The sequence below is a fragment of the Dendroctonus ponderosae genome, unplaced genomic scaffold, assembly GCF_020466585.1.
Source record: "Dendroctonus ponderosae isolate FM_Combo_2020 unplaced genomic scaffold, Dpon_F_20191213v2 Dpon_F_20191213_8, whole genome shotgun sequence".
In the NCBI taxonomy this organism is placed as follows: domain Eukaryota; kingdom Metazoa; phylum Arthropoda; class Insecta; order Coleoptera; family Curculionidae; genus Dendroctonus; species Dendroctonus ponderosae.
Window position 1 is genome coordinate 4,299,584 of NW_026019016.1, and position 22,205 is coordinate 4,321,788.

General features: G+C 34.5%; 2 protein-coding genes and 1 long non-coding RNA gene across 6 annotated transcripts in view; 1 reads left to right on the plus strand and 2 right to left on the minus strand.

Annotated features, from left to right (window-relative positions):
• LOC109538080 (serine/threonine-protein phosphatase 4 regulatory subunit 1) overlaps positions 1-13,394 on the minus strand; it is an 82,998-nt gene extending 69,604 nt beyond the window's left edge. For 3 of the 4 annotated variants that reach the window (XM_019905128.2, XM_019905126.2, XM_019905125.2), the window contains exons 1-3: positions 13,185-13,390; positions 13,075-13,122; positions 7,795-7,912 (exon numbers count right to left, since the gene is read on the minus strand). In XM_019905128.2, the coding sequence (XP_019760687.2) occupies positions 7,795-7,912; positions 13,075-13,122; positions 13,185-13,197 (179 nt within the window). In that variant the 5' untranslated portion in view covers positions 13,198-13,390. Of the gene's footprint in view, positions 1-7,794; positions 7,913-13,074; positions 13,123-13,184 lie in introns of all 4 variants that reach the window. The other variant, XM_019905129.2, reaches the window with a different exon arrangement.
• Positions 2,212-10,036, plus strand: LOC125505411. The gene is made up of 3 exons (XR_007282151.1): positions 2,212-2,377; positions 6,739-6,846; positions 9,490-10,036. It is a non-coding gene; the product is annotated as an uncharacterized LOC125505411 (long non-coding RNA).
• Positions 13,395-14,178: 784 nt separating the features above from the next.
• Positions 14,179-21,901, minus strand: LOC109538083 (RING finger and SPRY domain-containing protein 1). The gene is made up of 8 exons (XM_019905136.2): positions 21,297-21,901; positions 19,246-19,426; positions 19,020-19,190; positions 18,757-18,964; positions 18,443-18,702; positions 18,162-18,376; positions 17,842-18,099; positions 14,179-16,995 (listed from the first exon to the last, which is right to left on the minus strand). The coding sequence occupies exons 1-8, from the start codon at positions 21,521-21,523 to the stop codon at positions 16,899-16,901; spliced, it is 1,617 nt and encodes a 538-aa protein (XP_019760695.2). The 5' UTR covers positions 21,524-21,901; the 3' UTR covers positions 14,179-16,898.
• Between the last annotated feature and the right edge of the window lie 304 nt (positions 21,902-22,205).

A 22,205-nucleotide genomic window follows, 5' to 3' on the forward strand; every position in this document is an offset into this window, starting at 1 on the left:
AATTGTAACCTCAAGAGTACATACAGGTACAAGGTATCTAGGTACTCAACAAATATTTTTTACATTATATGAATTGTAAATTGACAAATAATTTTGTGTTTACATACATATTTTTAATAAATTTTGAATTTGAATTTATTTTCAAACTTCTATAAAATAACAGGTTGGGAAAATATGTACAGACCTGTTGCAAACATTTTTGAGGAAAACACTTTCACCTAAGGAAGATTCCAGATGAACTTTCTGAAGAACGAAATACGAGACATTTCTAGGTCAGAAACTGAATCATCATGAAGGAGAGAATGAATTCATCAGCATCATTTCTGTTTACATCATGCAATAGAGAGTTAACAATTTACCATTAATTGCTAGGAGCTCTCAGCTCAATCAAGTTTCATCACAGTTTCTGTTTCCATTACCTTCATAAAGAAAACGAGAGAAATTGAAAGAAGACGACGAAAATTGCAATATAGACGCCGTCAAATGCAATTCCGAAGCCCAAGGCGAAAAGCTCAATAATAATTCACCCTTGATCCGTTCAAAAGAGAGCGACGGATGGGTGGATGGAGTGGATCGGCGCCCAACTCCATTTAGATCGAAATCTTCGAGAATGTGCCCTGTGGGCCAATCCGTCGCGTCCACGATGTGAAAAAGAGTGATAAAAATGCTTTATTTCGAGAGGAATCTTCTCAAACCCACTATTGAGTATTTACTTCTGTTGAATGGCAATCATCTTGCTAATAAATTAAGCTTTTGTTCCCCATTGCTTGTTTTTCTCGCATGATTCACCCCCTTAAATGGTTTGATCATCAAAGCCCAATCAGGTGCGAATCCAATGACCCTCTACCATGAATCGTTTGACGCACGCCGTGTTTCGACCTTTACCCTCTGACCTGTCGCCTCCGCCTCCCTCAACCCTCATTTTTTCCTGCGATTCCGCGTGAGTCACCGTGTGGGCCGATGACCGCGAATGCAGCGCCGCGACGCCTGTAATGATGGCACTTAACTATCGATAGCAGTTTCGATAGCGTTGCAAAAACTCGACGAACATTTTTTGTCCCAGTTACCGAATGGGACCTACCTTCCAAGTTCATACCTAAGTTAAGGCTGTCCATTGAATGCCTAGTTATATTGAAATGTCGCAAAAATCCTAGTAGCCTCCAGAACGAAAATGGTAAGTTTTTTCGGGTTTTCTGTGCCATTTTAGGGTCTTAAATACGGACGGTGAACAAAGAAACCCCAAGTATTGTTCTGTGTGAGTTTTGGATATACAGACTTAAGCTTCTACGACCGGATGCTTGGTACAGAACGAAGAAAGAACAGCAAAATCTACAAAGTCTCAAGAAGAGTAACTTGGGAGGTTTACATAAGTCTTCTCAGCATTAAAATTCTAAAGATAGGCGTTTTGAACGACAAACGTTATTTTGCATCCTAATCCTTGGTTCAATCACGATGAATAAATGATTGAGAATGAAGGGACGAACGATAATGAAGGAGTGAATGAACGAATGAATGAGCAAATGAATGACTAAATCAAAGATTGACAATAAATGAACGAAAGCATGAATGATTGAAGATAGAAATGCTGACACCGACAAAAACAAATCGAAATATATCTCATGACTAAAACGTTGCCAAAAACTATTCTGTTTTCACAACTTAATTTTCGTCAAAAATGTGTAAACCATTTTTTTGATGACCAAGTAACATTTTCCAGATAACGTTTGACCGCTTTCTAATCTAAATATAAAGTGTTATTATTTTGTCAATGAAAAATAGAATTAACAATTTCAATTAAATAATAGATACCTAGATATAATTTTTCCAGCATTTGATTTGATTTCCTTTTCTGCAAATAAAAATTTCGGCCAATTTCTGAAATTTCCTTCACATAGTAGCATTAAAAACAAAGTAGGTACTTGCTACGTTTAAAGTTTTCCTCGAATTTTGATCTTAACTTTGACGCCCTGTATATCGAAAGCCGTCCAGTTTTGGAGGACAAATTAGATTAAATCATCATGTTTTAGACCGCGGAATCTGCGCTAGGATTTGAAGATTACACTTTCGATATCAGATCGATAACTTAAAAAATCGTTAAAAATTTCCCATCTCTAGTGCGTATTAATGTCATCTGGCGGCGGCAAAACATTCCGAGGCTGGGCGCCAAAATATCTCAAAATAAGTGTCCTGAAACCCTATTTTGATGTTTATATTGTTGGCAAGTGTTTTTGTGATATGGCAGACTTAACTTACAACCTCTTCAAAGGTCTATTTTAAGACAGCCAACCACTGAAAACGTGAATTAAAGGCAGAATTTGTGGCTAAAAAAAAATTGAGGAAAGAGTGAATTAATTTTGTAAAATGTAGACGAAATATTGTAAGTAGATCGCATTTCCCATCATCAGAGATCAGGCCCAGTTTATCGAATGGCTAACAATGAGAAATACAGCTGAAAACAATCAGAAAATGGAAAGAGACTTGTTGGCCCTGATATCGATACCTCGCTTTCGCGTTGATAAAGCAAAAAAGCGAATATTAAATAATCTTATAATGAAGTTTGATGGAGTTTGGTAACTTTCGCAACTTTCCTAATTATAACAAAATATGAAAAACGATACTTATAAGCCAAGCAATGAACACAATCTAAAACAATTTAAGTAAACATTAATGAACCATGCAATGTTAAACCAAAAACAGCAACTCGTGGAAATTCTTGTAAAAATGGTACGGAAACACTAAAAATAAAAAACCAAGAACATTTGGACAAAGCGAAGATAAAAGTTGGCACCGACAAGTTCAGTCAACTAATGTTTAAATGTTTGATAGGAAACAAGATGACGTTGGAAAGAGTCGGGCTTGTTGAATCTTTTGGACCATACGATATTAATGAACTGTAGAAACTTTTCGATCGACTCTCTTGTAAATCGCAAAAGTTGCAGCTTCGTAAATGATGAAACTTGAAGAGCGCGACTTCAATTATTTAAACGAATTGAGAATTTTATTAATCATCGCCATAAATTAGGAATCCGAATCAGATTCATTTACTAGTTTAGAAAATTCCAAAAGCAAAGTGTAAAACTGGGAAATGTTAATGATTTTAAGCGAGTTCACATAGGAAATATCCATTTTAAAGAAAAAACATTAGCACAGTTTTTGGCTCTGAGAAAATGTAAAGACGTATTCATATTTATTAATCTAAACCAGTCCCTCTCCCACGCTAAATACACGGAAAACAAAATAAACAAGATACACATTCTGATTGCTAAAGGTGAACTGAATTGACGTCAACTGATTGCCATCGACCATCGTGGCCATTTTGTGTACATAATATGACGCCATTTTGTCGACACGGTCGCAATGTTGCAAAATGTATTTCGTCATCAAACTTGACATTGACGTATCAAACGAATTATCAAACAGTTGTCAAATACGATAAGGGTAAATATTAAATAAGGCTAATATGTGCGTGTTTGTGGACGATTCCGAATAGTCTACGTATTTTTCAACCAAATTACCATCCAAAATTGTTGCGACGCATTAAGTTCTAGAACGCAAGCGAGACTATCAAGAATTTAGATGTGACGATGTTGCCGAATTTCCAAACAATCCATACAAGCACAACACGTCATTTTTAACTATGGGCAGAATCTAGTAGTTGATAACAACCTATATGGATTACAGATGGGAAATACAAATAATAGGTACCCAGAAATTAAATTTACTTTCTTTTGATGATTTTCCCAGAAAAATCCGCCGATTAAATTGAGTACTTATTAGCCACTGTTATTTTTATGCTTGTTGCTCACGAACAAAGTGAAAATACCTTACAAAATGTGCCCACATTCCCGATAAAATTAATTTAAACATTATAAAAATCTACCAGAATAAAGTAGAATTATTTAGGATACATACTTATATATTATAAATACAACATTCCATAATGTAACATCTTGTACATAAATTTCCGGAGAAAAACTAAAATACTCAAATAAAAAAAAATAGTGTATTTTCCCCAAACTCAACCAAATTGGCAACGTGGATCTTCGTAGGAGTATCCCCAAGTCCCCAAACCGCGCGGAACCCGTCGTCCAATCAAAAGCATCGTAGTGGAAATAACCCGTGTTTGTATTAAAATGTTGCTGCCGATATTCGCGTTCGTTTCACAATCGGTGGTACGCCAAATTCGTCGGACATTTTTGCGGCAAAAAGCCGACCTGTCGCTTATTTCACCCAAATTTCTATCACTTTCGAAGCGGTTTTATGCGATTTTCAATGATCAATAGTTAGGCAGTACCGCTACTGACTGGGTGAAACTTAAAACCGTTGAATAGGTACTCCTCTAGGGTATTTAAACCAGCTTATACCGATTTTCTTTTCGGAAATCCTGACAGAAATTCAGTGTCTTTAAATAGATAAAATAGACGCCTTGAAAAGAATGCGGAAATGTACGGGAATTAGCGCCAAATGTACTTGATTTCAGTCGATACGACTATTTATCTAAGGTGGCGCTTTCATTTTGGAATGTTCATCAATAAACTTTACTGAATCTGAATCTTCTGCTCTTTGTGTAGTTTAGCTATTTTCATTCCAGTAGAGAATATAGAACAAGTTTTTCACAATTAAACCGTTGAACACAACGGAAGAAGTACGAATAGTCTAGAGATATAAACAGTAGGTGATAAAAATTCGTCCGAGCGATCAGGGACTTATAAAAGGGTGAATTTTGAATGTAATTTAAAGAAAGAATTGAAAGAAGTGTCATTTCCCCACAGTTTTCCCTTACATCCAATAAAGCAAGAAAACAAAACCAGTTATTACATTCAGGGTGTCCGACGAGCTACCAGGAATATGAATCTATGCGAATCATTTTAAACAAAAATAATTCTTTTCACTTTTCCTGAACTCTGAACGGTTCATAAAATATCGGGGTACAAAAAGTTGATAAAGAGTGAATTACAGTTTTGCAACCACAGCAGAGGACTTGGTAATTTAATAAATAGCAACTCGCCTGGAATTAAGAAAAAAATAGTTGATTATCAGTTGGTTAATTGTCATTATTAACACTTCTTTGTGTGTTTTTGGTTGTTATAAATTAACAAACGTGTGATAATTTTGAGAAGATTTTTCTGCAACCCGGTGATTTTACACACATATCATTACTCGAGTCCTTTAGGTATAAAACTCAAATGAAAAACGAGGAAAATAAGTGAAAATTAGAAGCAAACCTTTGAAACCGCCTACAAAAACAAAACCAGCAATTTAAATTGTTAGCTCCAACTGCACAAATTAAATTATTCATTCAAACTATAAAAAATACATTGAGAAGTAGAAAGTGAAATTTCCAGCTTTATAATGCAATAATATTTTTAAACGGGCAAAAAAGGAAGCTCAACAGTTGGTCAATAAAGCAAAATTAATTTTTTTAAATAATTTGGTTCTACACCGGAGAATGTAATTCATACCCTTGCAATGTTTCCTGAAACCGCAACAAAAAATTAATTAAAAAATCGTTTGCCAAGCCAAATTGCAAATAAATCAATACAGTTCCGCAATTTCAGCCCCAGATCATCAGAACAATATTAATTAACGTTTGCTTCCATCTATAGAAAGCTGAACAAACTTACTACTTTTTCAATTAACAAGTCAAGTTCAAAAGTTGTGCCTTCGAAGCCAACACACACATATTTCCTTTCCATATTCAATAAAGCATTAAGTATCGATTTAGCAATAAAAGGGATTTCTGAGTACATAATCGCAACCATTATACCGGATATCTACCCCGGAAAATTGTGATGATGATAATAGGGGAAATGCAATGCAACGAAGCCTAATGGAAAAATCTATTAGTGGGAATTAATTTTTAATGCGTCGCACTGCAAGACATCATTTGATAGTTCGGTTAATAAAATTGCCAATACTTTTGTTTGTCGATTGTCCAATTTTCCTCTTTTCCCATCAAGAGCCAGAATCAACATATATATTTACTGGGGATCGGTGAACATTATTATTTATTCAATGTCGTTGTAATTATGGCGACATATTTCACCGTCGAAATGTCCCATGCACAAATTATGCGGTGTAGAGAAGCCAGAAGCTGCAGTAAATCGAAATATATATATAATTAGGATTCAGTGTTAATTTCACATTTGAAATTGTGACTAATGCTTTAGATATAACTTTGAAAATTTGACTAAATCTCACGCATTTGGAAAAAAATCTCAACTAAATTTAAAGGACTGTTTTACCTGCATATGCATGAATTAGGACGCCCGATAGTTCATTACATTATGTAACTCTTGTTGACAAAATGATAAAATAAAAGAAACACAGAAATCAATGACAAACGCGAGTTCCAAATATTAGATCTATGCGAAAATATGAATGAAAAACGTCTACTGTTTCTATCATGGGTACAATAAAATTCGCTACGCAAAAACGAATACTATTTATAAAGACTTCAACTGATCATACAAGACAAATTTAGACACAATTTGCACGGTCTTGTATGATTTCTTGTTTGGATGATACCGACGAAATTCTTGTCTTTGTCTTTACTTCAACTAATGTGACAAAATTCACCGACAAATATGGCGTTTCAATTTGTCTTATTCGAAAGTTAATAGTTTTCCAAGTAGGTACAGGGTGTTTCAAATTGTACAATTTTAGTTTTTTAAATTGATGTTTAACCTATCTATTACGTTTCACTATAACCAAAAAATTGTTTTTCTTGTTTTTTAGATCGAGAATTGAAAGATTGACTACCTAGCTTATAGTATGTAGAAGACACTCGCCTCGCTGCAATAACACGGAGCCATTTAAAACACCCGATGTTTTTTGGATGTTAAAGTAAGTACCGCTTTCTTCTGAACAAAAATATGTTCACATCGATATCTCTTACCGTTTTCGAGAATTTCACATTGAAACCTCTGGTGATTTTTTGAACTAACTCAAATTGGATCTGCAAATTATAATACTTTTTAAACTCAGTAGTAAGTATTTAAATCTTATGATTTCATAATAATTGGCCAAAATGAACTCCTCTGACTTCAACATATTTATTAACAAATTTAATAAATGATTGTCATTTTCAAAATATTTAATTGTTGTTCCGGAAATGTTCCGCAGCTTTTAAAATGTTTTGCCCATAAACACAAAATAAATCGGGCCTTTCTTCATTCAAAAATAAGTTATGTAGGGGCAGTTTCGATTAACTGAAACTCACTAGAGGTTTCGAGATATTGCTATTAAAAGCGATATTTTATCACATAAAAATGATTGATGTTTTAAATGGTTTCGGACTGTTGCATCTAAGTAATAGAAAATGTAGAGTCCTAAATCTAAAAAACCTTCAAACAACAAATTTTTGTTAGCAGTAAAACTGGTTAAAAATTGCTTAAAAATGTGTGCAATGCAAACAAATTTGCCTAAAACGCAATACTTTTGCACCCTGTATAAAATATACCAATTCACCAGCTTGCACTTGGGTTGTAAAATCCAAAAAAATTATTCCTAAATCAATTTGATAAAAATCAAAACAATGAAATAAAACACGAAAATACATTGTGAGAACAATCTGTTTTCCTCAATTGCTAGAAACAGAAGTACAAAATTCGGCTTTTTTAAATTATTATTATTGTCCGAAAGAAAATAATGTAATTGCGGCAAAATAATTGTGATCGGTTTAAAACAGTCAACATTCTTAGAATGTTGAATTGATTAATTCGAACTTTGGACAAATTTGCCCTAAATCCATGAATAAATCCATTATTTTTCCAATTTAATAAAACAACTTACCTGATAATGCTATCGGTACTGTTAAGACACTGCTGAATACGTTCTAGTGGATTAAAAAAATTATCATCATCGGCTTCTTCAGCGAATGAAGATCGTGAACAGTCGCCCTGTTCGAACGCTGAAATAAAAAATAAACTCAGTATCTCTATTAAACTTCTCCAAATGGACGTTTTAAGCGTTTGCAAAGGTAGAAGGATAATACTGATTAACTAAGTTTCAAAAAAATTTGCTTCAAAAAAAGAATATTCAAACGAACTTAATAAATCTAGACCTAGAAACTCCAGGAAGATCAAAAGGTAACAAAATGCAGGGAAACCCTCGGGAATCCAGAAAAAAAGCCGTTCTCAATTGGCATCTTTAGGGAGGCACAAATTTAGGGCAATTTTCATTTCAAAGACAAACTGCTCCTTTGCTCCCGCCTTACATTTTCTATATTGGAAGATATTTGATTTCAGTTAGGAAAAGCATAAAAACAACCAGGCAGACTGTCAAAACACTTAGACTTATTTATAACAAATGAACTTCCAACAATAAACTAAACGAAACACGCATTTGCTGCGAGCAATAAGTTAAACGTGGACGTGGATTTCCAAACGTTTTAAACTCATGAAACTGCAGAGAAACCCCTACGAAAAACCTCAAAAAATATGCTTCAATATGTCAACAAGAAATACGCCCTTCATGACACGCTCACAAATAAAAACAATCCTCTAAAAAATCTACTAAATCACTGTATTTGTACACCAAACTTACAACTATAAACAACCTCAGCAAACAGATTCCGTATCTAACAAGAATAAACAAATGTTGATCGGTTCCCGAAGCGAAATTGAGGGAAACTTCAACTGCGTCTAGCAACCACACCAGGACACTGGTACCATTCCTGATGACGAACTGAGACGTCACGGATCGAAACGTTGGGAGCAACTAATAAAAAGTCGAATTGCGTTATCAAAACAATTCGCACCCATTATCGGGAAATTCCGCGTGGTTGAGGCCATACACCCCTAAAAGAGCCGGGTGGAGTTTGTAGGGTAGTTCGGAACGTGCACACCAGGAGACGCGGGGGCGCTGAAGACGCACCCCAATCGATACAGAGTCTGCGCGAAGAGGGTGGGTGGACGTACAAATCGCTAAAGATTTCCCAAAAGGAAAAACAACCGTCGGGGGCGCTCCGCCACATAGTAAGTGGAATAAACGGGGCGGTTTCTGGGCTTGGACTTGACCTTGGAAGTGATCAAAGGGATGGATAACGTTTGGGAAAAGGAGTGCGTGTGTATTTCGGGGCTTTTTATGGATATTACGTAGTTTACTACGTTTCTTATAGTAGCAACGCGTAGACGTTTCTGCCAAATTACATGGTAACAAAAAGCCAATTGATTAACAGAAGGAAATCTTGTCATTTGTTCACAGTATCGATGAAAAGCTGGGCCGTAAATCACCTTAGTGGTAAAAGAAATAAATGAAAAGAAAAATACTCCTAGGTTTTCTCTAGCACATAGGAAATATTTTTGGGCGGACAGGAAAAAGAAACGTTTGGGTCTGCTCAAAACCCTCTCGCTGTGCCTCTGAGTGCAGCATTACCCATAAAAGTATTGACACCATTGGACAGAAAGATGGAAGATCACATTTTGTACAGGGTGGCCAAAACTTAAAAATGTATTTCTACGTCAATTTTTTGATGTTTTATTCTAGGATAGGTTTAACCTGACCTGGACCAACACTGCTTCACAGAACCAAACTTTTCACCTATGGCATAAAACCTCTCGACTAGTATTAGTCGAGCGGTTTTAGCTCAGGAGACCTCGGAGGTACTGATGAGCAGATGAGCAAGACTAGTCTTGCAAAAAAAGCAAGACGAATATGAATGCAATGACAAGACCAAGATCTTGCTCCGCAAAACCAACACATTTGGAAGACTTCCGAGAGTATTCGAAGAGTGGAGGTTTGATACAATAAAATCCATCAGATCGCATAGACAGCAGTAAATTAGCGTCTTTTTTCAATAACTGTCAAATTGGAGGAAAACGTTTTGCTGAAAAACGAAAATCGATCATGCAATCGACACCAATCACCATTGGAACCAATCACATTCTGTAAATTCTATAAATGTGATTGGTTCCAGATAAATCGGGGGTTAGTTGACGCAAATAGTTGATCTAATATTTATTAACTGTTAACTTGAAATTGTGGAATCAGTTAATAAAGGAATATATGTTTTTTATGCAGTAGCAAATCAAAAGCCCTGAAGAGTTTATAGTACCTATGCCTAAAATTTAATAAGTATTTTTCGATGTGAATATTAAGAAAATACCAAGAAACACAATTTTTTTAAAACAGATTTTCGATTTTTTATTATCGATTCGATATGGAAATCGAATACCCAATAACATGAGATTATTTTATTATCTTCTGTTATTATTATCTATCGTCTTGTGGTTGTATGTGACATGGGCATACAATTATATAAGGTTCTCCACACTTTCCTTCGACTACAGTGAACATCATTTGCTATTCTTCGTAAGCTAGTAGCGACTATTTGCGATCATGTAAAGAATTGCTTCCTCTTCATCAACTTTATGCTGTGTGCGACATTGATTACTTAATACTTTCTTATTAGGTATTCTTCGAGCAGAAAATCTCGCTGATTTTTGTGCATTGATGCACTTGCATTTCCGTCAAAGTATTAATAAATAAAATGAATAGCGGCCTATTCTTTTATCTACTCTTTTGTAATACTGCCCATAACTCCTAAACTATTGAGGTTTTTGAGAGCATAAAAGTCCCTTATTATCTACCATTTCCTTCGGAACCATGCATTTCTTCTTAGATTCTCTTATGAGTTATATGAAGAAAAATGCAGAATACATATTATCGCAATTTTCCAACATTTCAAGTAGACATTTTTTTAGAAAAAATTAATAATAAAAGCAATAAAAGTACGAAGATATTACAATTCTTTTACCAACTGGATTCACTACTATTTAAAGAAGTAAAAGGTGTGAAAATCGACTAGATAATAAAATATCAATATAAAGAAATGGAGGTTGATTCTCTGCATGCCAGTCTAATGCGCTGCGAAAAATATGGGGGAGAGAATGAACGAGCTGACGCCTTATAGCGATGGCCTAAAGAAGTTAATTTTATCCAACAAGTGCGTCTGATTCCGAATGTTTAAATAAATAATTTATAAGTTTATCAAAATTACTCCAGAGTCTAAATATCTACAGATGCAAAAGCACGGGTTTTGTACCTTTTTATATGGACATTATGGCGTATAAACCAAAATTAAATTATCTGACAAACCAGAGAACATTTTGCATCTTACCAACTTAAAAAAACGTTAACCAATAACAAAAAGGTAGGACTTACAACATTTAAAATATTTATGATGTTTCACAAATACACAAGATAATGATATAAGTGTAACTTATGCAGCTTGAAGATGGTGAATTAGAAAGAAACAAGTTTCAAGGAAAACTGCATATTTTCAGATTGAAAATAATTTACAACTCCCGGTAAACTGACGGCTTTAGCAATTGCAAATATGTATAAATTTGTTAAAAAGTTCGAAACATCGTCGATTTAGAGCGTTAAATTAATATTCCGTATTTTACTAAATAGCTGTTTAAAAGTGGTAGACAATTATTATTGCCGGATTTTGGGGCAACAAACGATAAGCAAGCACCAGAATCTTAGCAAACTCTAACCACAGTGGTCTAGAAGAAACGATCGATAACAGACGTACAATCGTTAATACATCAAGAAACACCCTAACAAGAACAGAACAACCTGCAATAGTCCCGCTTTATACGTTTAAGTAAATTTGTACTCAAGAGCTGAGTGATTTTCTGATAAACCCAAGAATCGAATGTTTAGGTGGACATGATTCATTGAATTCAATTTTTTACAATCAGTAAATGGAAATAATGGCAAATAGCAGAGCTGGCTCGAAAATATATTGGGAAAATAAGTAAATCGACCTGAAATAACACGTGCAGTTTTACATTTTTAAAAGGATGCAATTTAAATCTGGTAGAAGCTGTATGATCACGATGTTTACGGTAATCATTGAACGCTAATTAGCTGTTATTCCAGTTCTTATCTGTTGTTTATTTAATATACTTAACGGAAATTGGAAAATATTTTTCAGTTATACAAAGGAGGCAAGTCCCAAACCAATGATCAAATAATAAAATCGAATCGCGATGTAAATATGAAGAAACTTACATAAAAAATTCTAGGATTAAAATACCGAGATGTTTGTGACAATCGGTACATTCAGAATTAATTTTTTAAATGTTATAATATTCCATTAAAGTTTTTTCACTTGGAACTTTTATTTAAAAAAGCGATATACAAGCCTTTTTATTAGCATTAACAATTGCATAAAGGTGGTCGATACCCCTGAATTTTGGTGACAACATATTCCAAGTTTATAGTGAGAATATAGAATAATTTTAAAGTTAAATAGGTATGACTAAGATAACTACTGTTACAGTTACAGATGCAATATGAATCCATGGCCGTGAAAGGATTGGATTTAAAGGTTCAACTTATTTCTTATTAGACGGAAAGGGTATATTTAGTTTGTAGTGTACGTCCTAATTTCAATTTCCTGATTTTTACTGGATAATGTATTTCATAAGAACTTAAAGAATGCTTGATCGTCTAGTTATTGGTGGCGAACCAGTCTGTTAAGTATATATTTAACCTGTACATTCTTTAAATGCTTTTAAATTGACAAAAAATTGGTTGGACTGCATTACAAAGTTCCTGCTATTCATCAATAAGAAAAATGTATTGCAAAAGTTCTTCAGCATTAGGCGCGATTGACAATCTATTGAATTGTAACTAGCTTGTTGCACATGTGCTTCAACGTATTAACTCTGTAACTACTTAAAGCCTGAACACTTACTAAACCAAGAATGGACTTTAAATTTTTAATGAATAAAATGTAAACAAAAGAAAATTATATTTGAAACCATTGAACTGTGGGATGTTTTATTGGGGGTTAAAGTGTAAAAATGAGGAAAAGCATTGCAGCTTCCCATTTCCTCTCTTGAGAATGTATGAATGAACTCAGCTCTCGCTAACAATGCAACCCTATGTTCTAACTGAAAAACGATAAAAGTTCAAGATTCTGCATTGAGCAGAATGAAAAACGTTGATCCTACGTTCTAATGCAAGAGCACAGAAAGCATGGGTTTGTTGGTGTTTTGAGGGGGCATTTCAAAAGAAAAATTGCGACTAAAAATAATTCAATAAAGCAGGTCATACCTTTGTCAGTTAGATCATCGGGACAGTCATCGTATGTTAGTGAAATATCTAAAAAAACATGAACAACGTCACAAAGTTTATTTTCGACAAAAATATACACCATTACTTACCAGCACCGGCCATTTTATCTCAGTCTGGAAAGCGGAGCATTTGCCAATAGACGTAACTAGCGTGGGTGGTTGTAAGGGCTAATCTAAAGGGCACTTTTACTTAAAAGCAGCTCGAAACGTTGAAATTATGTTAAAAAACTTAGATTAAAGAAAAAATGACACACTGTTTATCAAAGTTTTTGCATTTTTAAGCAATGCTGCCAACCCCAATAGTGGCAACGATCAAACAGCAGGGTTGTCAGATAACACCAATCATCAACTGAACCCTGGCGGACATTCAAAGCGCGATGCAGGGTCAACTTCAACATTTCCTTCGACCATCGAAAGGTTATTTTAAACCTAAAAATATGCCCATCCAAAAATAACCTCCATTGTCAATGGTGTAGCACATTTATTCCGCTCTGAAAATTGTACGTGAGGAAAAAAATTATTTTTTTGGAATTGTGCCAAGTGTAAAGTTTCCATTCACCACTCAGTGGACACACACCAAACTTGGTGTCGCTTTCGCGACAATTTGCACAGTCCGGCACCATCGTAGCGACTAGTATTTACTGTTTAATTCAAAATATATGAAGATTGAGTCATTAATATTTCACAATCCACCAATAATACGTGGAATTTACTCAGTTTCAAAACCAATTTACTCTAAAAATGCGTTTCACATTGACAGCTCCAGCACAAAATGTTCCTAGAAAATATGGCGCACAATTCAAACGGACAACAAAAAAGACCAAAACGAAATACGAGGGGGTTTGAAAAAGATTTACCTATAAAATGATGACACAATAAAAGCATACAGGGTGTTCATAAAATATTTGTTCAAAATCCAGCTGCAGATTCTTAGGCTAAAAATTTGAAACTATGATAACAAATTTCATTCAATAGGAGCAATACAAAAAAAAATTGAAAAAGACTAAATACGTTAACTCAACATACTTTCACACTGTATCACTTAAAAAAAAGCGTTAGAAAGGTATTCATTAAAATCACAAAGTCCGCTCTTAATGTTTTATTTAACTTTACTTTTCACAGTCATTTTTTTCACAAACTATAAAGTGATTTATGGATATTCATTTGTGAATCCATAAAAAACCCTATAGACTATTTGTTTTACAAAACCATCACTACCATCGATGACTAATTTGTAGCAACGTTTCACCTATCTTAAGTTAAGAAAAAAAAAACAACAACAGACTAGTAATTATTTACATAAACAAAAATCATATATAAAATAAAAGTCAATTAAAAATCAGTGTTTTACTCGGCATTCGTGTGGTTATTTTTCAAATATATTATACAGGGTATCCAAATTTCAACTAAGAGGAGCACCCTGCACATCCAATAAAAACATAATTAGCTCCTAAATAATTCGTTTCACTTCTGTTGGAATTTTTCCATTTAGAGAGTAGAAACCAATTAAAATATTCAGCGAATAGCCATCAAAAATACTAATTTTTATAGACGCACCGCTAAAATACAAATACAAAAATAAGGCAGTACGGATATTCACCTTTATTATAAAATATAATATTCTTTGTATAGAATGTCTCTAAATTAAGGACACAATTGAATGAATATTTACTTCTCAACCTCAGATTTTGGAATGAAATCTACACTGATTTTAGATTAAACCAGCTTGTGAATAAAACGAACCGGATGCACTCCATGCCAATGAATCATTGAAAAAAAAATACTGAAACTGACCAAACAAGAGCAACCGATGGAATAATTAGAATGTGAAGTTTGGTCGAAGAAAAAAGGGAAAATCTGGTGCAATATGAAAGTATACAAACTGAGAGGAACCGCAGTCACTAAAGAGAATTAGAAATATAGTCGATTGCCAATTAGGAGAAACTAAAAATATAATCGAAGACCGAAATAAGCCTGTAGACGAGAACGTCCAGACCAACATAATAATGGAAGAATATGAAAAAGTCTCGGAAACATATCAACAGGAAGTTGAGGAAGAAATAGCAAATAAAATAAAGTTTATGGAGAAGAATGTTGAGATGAAAGTGAAGGGTTTGAAATAATTGAAGACATCCTTGATAAACTCATGAAGTAAGATAATAGCAAAAAAATTTCAGACCTGTTTCATAAAATGATAACAACCTTCTAGCAGAATGGATTTTGCATATTATATAAAGGATGGATGTGAATTTCCTCGCAAATAACTCAATACAAATACAGTTCCAATGCCTTAATTTTTAGACATTCCATCTATAGGACCCTGACCGCACAGTTCACCATATTTTCTCCTCTATTATTATTGTAGTTGACTAGTACTATCATCTACATGTACAACTAACTGATATTTATCCTGTTCTACATAATAATGTAGATGATAATAATAGTCTTAATTCCAGAAATATTACCAAGGCTTCCGACAAAAGGGCTGATAACATGTTAGGAATCTTTCAAAGTACACTAATGTATATGATCCAGGCAATATGAATTTTTGTGAAAACGTACCGTAAGTTAAGGTTGCAAATACAGTATATAAGCACGTCAAATATATTGGTTTTGACTAAGACTAGACAATTGTTTTGACTGCCAAAAATATAAAAATTCTCCAAAATTGACTAAAATATTATGGAAAATAAGCCATACCAATAATTTAGCGGTTCAATTGCAAGCTATGTTAAAATCGCTTCAAGATCCCAAGCTAAATTTGGAAGAAAAATAAATAAATCGACTGACTAGGTAGGAAATTTTGGTTTAGTAACAATGGAGGAACCGCCGATAAAAGGGTGGTTTTAAAAACCCCTCTGGACATTTTTTCTATTTCAGAAATGCAGTTATTAAGGCGTTTTATTTGAAAAAAACTTCATATAAACTATTAGTTAAAAAAAGTCGTTTAAAAGAAAAATGCATCTTCTGTCGTAGTAATTTCTCCGAGTCAACACTTTATTTTTGTCGTGCCAAACATCACAATTTTTATTAACAAGCTTTAGTACTTTTGAACTCCCGGGGCGTTGTAATGGTTAAGTTTAAACCCTGTTAATATGAAGCTTTTTCAATAAAAAAGCCTGGACTGTTAAAATAGTTTACCTTGCTTAGAAATCACCTTGAATAGTGTAAATTCTAGTAACCTTCTAATTTGTATTACTTTCTAGCTAAAAAAATTACGGAATAAGTTTACTCTTTTTAAAATTATTTGGGCCATTTGTTAACCAGCCATAAAATAATGCAATTATCCTATCGCTGCTTAACACGATCAAATTTAACATGTGCCTATCGAAATCTAAAAAATGCGCCCAACATTTCTTTTTTAGACGAGGTTTACTTCATGCTGCCCGTAAAAAACCATTATATTGCAATCAGCTTTCAATAGACCAAACAACGATCGAATCGAATCATGAAATTCACACATGACATAACAAGTTTACGCCTCCAACTAAAGTGTGACAATTTTTCGCTTCACAGTGATAAAAAAAATAATGTACAAAATCATCAAGCATTCATAAAAACATGTCTCCACAACAAATATACGCATACATACAAAACCGATCTCGTCCATGGCGAAAATTCAATCTTTCAAGCAATTGAGAGACTTTACTTGGAAAAGTTCTGTTCATTTCTACATAAAAGAACTGAAGCTAAGTTTTGCTTGTGTAAGAATTCCAAGGAATTAGTAAACGGTGGCCATAGATTAACAACATTTGAATGTATATATACAGAAACTCTCTTATAAAATATATAATGGTTTCGATGTCACGTGTGAGGATAATCTTCAATTAACAGTTGACTGAAAGGCGATCGACACATGGGACACTCTGCCAGCAAATCTGCGCAAGATGCACAGAAACCCCTGCAATTCGAAAACTACAATTTTTATGATGCTCAACATTTGTTAGATCATCAAAATAATAAAATGTTCATCGAAACAATTTTGGATATCAAAAAATAGCTTCCAAAAAATGAACAGTAGTTTATTTAGACTTTAATTGTTTTACAGGTGTTTTCTTTATCCTCTTCTTATTTTATTCAGTTGGATGCATTTCCTACGGTTCTTATATGAATACTAGTTCAAAACCTTCAATTGCATTAGAAATTGCATTGCAAAACTTCATTGCATTAGAAGCTTGCAAATCCCGAAAGAACGTTTAAACTCGGCTATTTTGATCCTTCCAGCTAGTGATAATGGTGTTGATTATTACCAATTTATTTTACTCTTTAATATAATAGGAGAAAGCGCGAATCGATGTATAGTTGGCATGATCTTTTTCCATAAGAATGAGTCATACAGCACCAACTTTGTCGTTTATGTCACGTATAGTGAAGAAGCTTCAGGATTCGAATTTGATATTCACTTCAACATAAAAAAATTGAGATAAAAACGATATGTAAGACATTGTCTACCACTTTCAAACAAACTCGGTAAACTCTTATTAACGTCAGCCCCATCCTAGTAATCCTTCTTAAAAAAAGTATCAAAAGAGGTAGGCTTTTGCATCCATTCCTTAAAGCTTGCAAGTTGAAACCTTAGTGCAAGCTGTCGAACAAAACAAATCCGAACATACAAGCCACTCGTGCTTGCAAAACGTCGAGTTCCAGTCCATTCTGTCCGTCCAGATTAAACAATTCTTTAGTATTTTTCTAAATTTCCTAACTTTCTAATGACAACTTTACAGAGGGACAGTGAAAATCTACTTACGCATGTCGACAAGGCAAAAGTCGTACAGTGGCCTTCTGATCGTAACAAAGCGTGCAACTATCCTCTCGAATATTCTGTTGTCTCAATTGCCTCAAGTAAATGTGCCTGGGCAGGACCACTTTTTCATCGGCAGTTAAAGCTCCACATTCGTTGAACGTATTGAAATTGAAGCTAGGAGGATACTTGAAAGGCTCGGCGCCGAAATTAAAGCGACACTGCTGGAACGACATGAAGGATGCCGCAGCAAAAAATCCCGACCTGATAATCGAAGAACGGTATTGGTATATAAAGGAAATAGAAGACAAAAGTTCCATTCTTACTTTGCCATACTGAATACATGAACACTAGGTGGCAGGCTCACTCCATTTACCGAGAACACAATTTGATGATTGTTCAAGTCCAAGAGACACCCTAAAGTGTCCCCGGGCTGCCATCTGGGCAGTTTCTGGGGATCGGATTTTGCATTGTACCAAATGAGCCGTCGACACCCATCATAGGAAAGTGAGAATCTATCGTCACCAATCCCATATCCTTCCTGCAACATATCATTCTCACTCAGTCAATGATGGGAATGGAATGGAAACTAAAGTGTGATACTAACATGGTTCAAAAAGTTGCTATTCTTCGTTGCCCAACCAATCTGCATTACGCCAGGAGTAATAATGAGCACCTCATAATACCAGATCCCTGAATCGGCCTGAGCTGTACATCGTACACTCTCAAAGCTGTAAGCGTCGCATCTGGCCTCCAATCCGTCTGGTGAAATTTTGAGGTACTCACTAACGTCGCTTGTATTGAGCATGGCGTTGATGTTTTCCATGTTTGCAGAAAGGTAGGAATATTTCCGATCATCGGTCATAACTAAAACGATGCGTGTGACCACTAATTTCCAAGCCTTTTAAATAAACTCCTTACAAATATTATCTAAAATCCATTGAGCACAGAACCCGGCTTGCCTCTTAACAAAATGGATCTCAGTCTTCCACTTTTCAAGCATTCTTATAGGCGATATATTTGTTTTCTTAAGCTTATTTAAAATTGAAACTTTATTCTGACTAGATTGGGCAAACTTCTCCAAAGCTATTAACGAAAATAAGATCACATTAGGATTAGTCTCTGGCTCCTGGAACAAATAACATTTTAATCACAGGCGTTTTTTCCATGCTATTGATACCAACCAGATTCGTTAAAAGATAATCTATAACTCCATCATTTAAAATCTCCATATTTCGCGGACCCGCTAATTTTTCTGCTATACTTCCTAAAGCCACGCAAGTATTTCTTTGCCGCGTGGGATTGTTTCTTTCCTTCAACGCAGTCTCATGCGAAAGTGCAAACATATCTACTACCTAAAATTTTTTTTACTAATTGTTGATTTACGCTTTTTAACCGCATTTATCTTACTTTAATGATAGAATCTTTTGACGGCAATGGGCAATCATCTAAAAGCAAAGTAATAACGGAGGGGCCCAAAGGATCAGCAAGGGGTATAACTTTAATCATTGAATTCACTACTTGAATCCAACCTTCTTCGTTGTCGGCAATATTATGCAGTTGCAACATAGCACTTGGAGGTTCTTGTTCACTGAAACATTTCTTAAATTCAGTAAACGAATTGTCGTATACCTATTCAGGAAGTTTAGGAAATTGTCAGCAGCAAAAGAGGATTACGGTGTTTTGAATTCAGACCAATGTTTGAGTTTCCAGCTCATCCGCTGCTGTTATCTGGGCTTTGTGTGTGTTTTTGATGAAAATATTTATACAAAATAATTTAATGGCGTTTGACTTATTATTTAAGAACCAGAAATAATCATCACATTTGGATCAGCAGAAATAACTTTCGAAGTCTATTTTGGGTTATTTATTATTGATTGTATTGACCTCAAACGAACTAGCATTCAGTTTACTGTCATAATTTCTCGAGGCATTTAGGCGCCTTATAATTTGTTTCAAAAGTAAATATATTTTTCCGTTTGCAGTGCTTAATAAGTTAAATATTGCCCCATTGTTGAAATCCAGTTCATGATAGACAAAATTATATTTCTAAGAAAAATATAGGGTTTACATAATACACAGAACAAATAATAAGGCAATCTTATTTACTTTTCAAGTTCCTCAGCTCTTTTCTTTAAATAGAGAGTGTCGTCCATGCATTTTAAAAGATCAGTACAAGTAGAAAGAACATTTTTCGTATATATGTGAATCTATTAATATATTTGGTAATCTAAACCTTCAAATAATATTTAAATAAGCTAAGGATTAGTTAATCCAAAGTAAACAGTGCCAGTCAGGCAAATTTCCCCTAAAGTATACAGATTGAGATATAAAGAAAGATCAGTTTTATTTGGGATATCAATTTAAAAAAATGTTAATAACATTTCAAGTATTACGATAACGCAAAAATTGAAACAAGTTTTACACATCTATTCCACAACAAGAATGGCATTCAAACTTATTTGCTGTAATGGTTATTTTCATATTAAATAATCTTCCATCGGTCAGACTTAATATTTTTTCAGAAAAACTATGGCTTGTTCAAACGAGATAGGATTTATGCGCTTAACTCAAAAAATATATATTTTGATGTTCTATCTCACGAGAAAACCAATAGGTATTTCCAAGCTACATTTTCAACTATACAGAGTGCACCAAAAAAAGTTATTAATATAATACATACAATATCATGCATGTATTTTTTATTGGATCAGCCTATATGTATGTACATGATTTAATTATTAAATTCTACGGAAAAGGTGTGTAATGTGGCAAAATGTGAAACCGTACAGTAAAATTTGAAAAATTTCAGCACTACTTGAGTACTTAGCCAAACAATGGATATTTTTGGGCTCTTTGTAAAATCTTGCAGCAGAAGCGGCAAATCAATAGCAGGAGTCAGACATTTTTTTAAATAAAAGTTAAGTTAAAACGTCTTCTTTTGAGCCAAATAATGTCGCATTGCTCTTTGACCATGTTCTTACGGGATTCCCTGTATCATCATTGGAAAATTTGAGACCTATTACCTAAGTAATACATTCTTCAAACTGTAGTAAATTCAACACTAGTCATGTATTCTAGAGTCCAGAGCAATTAGGCACTGATCAGAGAATAATTGTAAACTGTAATTTAAAGATTGATAGAGTTGTTTAGAAAATCTGATCTAGAAAGTTTATAAGAAATCAGTAAACATTGCAGATGCATTTTTAAACACCCTGTGGACATAATATCACAGGGTCGAAACCTTCGACCCTCATGATAAATCCCCAATGTGGAAAACGGGGTAGAACGTTAGTGATTTACCCTGTATAGTGCAAGAAACAACTTCCAATTTCCACAGGTCCGTTAATTTGGAGAATACGATAACCCTGTAGAACATGGAAACTTGCAGTATAAATTTTCCTTGCGGAATCAGTATTTAACGGTGTGATTTGGGTTCCCCTTGATGTAAACATACTTACTTGTCAACCAGAGTTTCTATAAGCCCCAAGGTATCCAAAATGAGTTTATCTACTAGAACGGTATCTGGATACTTGGGTTCAGATGCAGTCGGCCCTGTATTGTTATAAATCAACGGTGAGGGAACTGGTGAGGGCGGAGGCAGAACAACATCTTGTTGTGTGGACAGGCGGGGCGCATAATAGCAACCTTGTTCCTCGTTTTTCTTCTTACACCAACACATACCCATACCGTCCTTGTTGTGTCCACTCACTAGCTACATAATTTGGAATTTTCGAAATAGTGGGTGTCTTCTATGTTGGGCTCATTTCCACTTCAAACAACATCGGACTATTTCTATTGTGGTTTCGTTCGTTTCGGACTGTCTCAGGCATTGGGGGCTGGTTTTGCAGTTGGGCCCACCTCAGGTTCAGGCTCTGATCATTTCTTGCACCAACTTGCTGGTATTTCAAGTTTTATTTGCCACTTTAATCTTTGGATTGGTTAGAATAGGAGCGAATATTTGCTGCTCCAGATGATCGCAACGTTGTCAAGTTAATCTAGCCCAGTGGCGTATTTGCAATGTTGTTAAGCTTGGAAAACTCAATATTTTCGCAAATATAATGAAAACTGGCAAAAATAACTCAAAAATCCACAAAATTCTGACGTTTTAATAGATCACAGCCCATTATTTTTCTACCACAAACAAAGTCAAATGTTGTCAGAGTTACCAATTAAGTAAAAGGGTGCAGCTGATAAATTTTAAGACTAAGGGCTTTTTCACACAGGTCACTCTGCAGCGCTTCTCAGTGGCGCTGCTTAACCAGACAGGCTCTAAATTTAACCATAAATTTACTAAGAAAATGACAAAAATGGAAAGCAAATAAACTTTAGTATTCAGATCGAAAATATAAATATTTAAAGGAAAACAA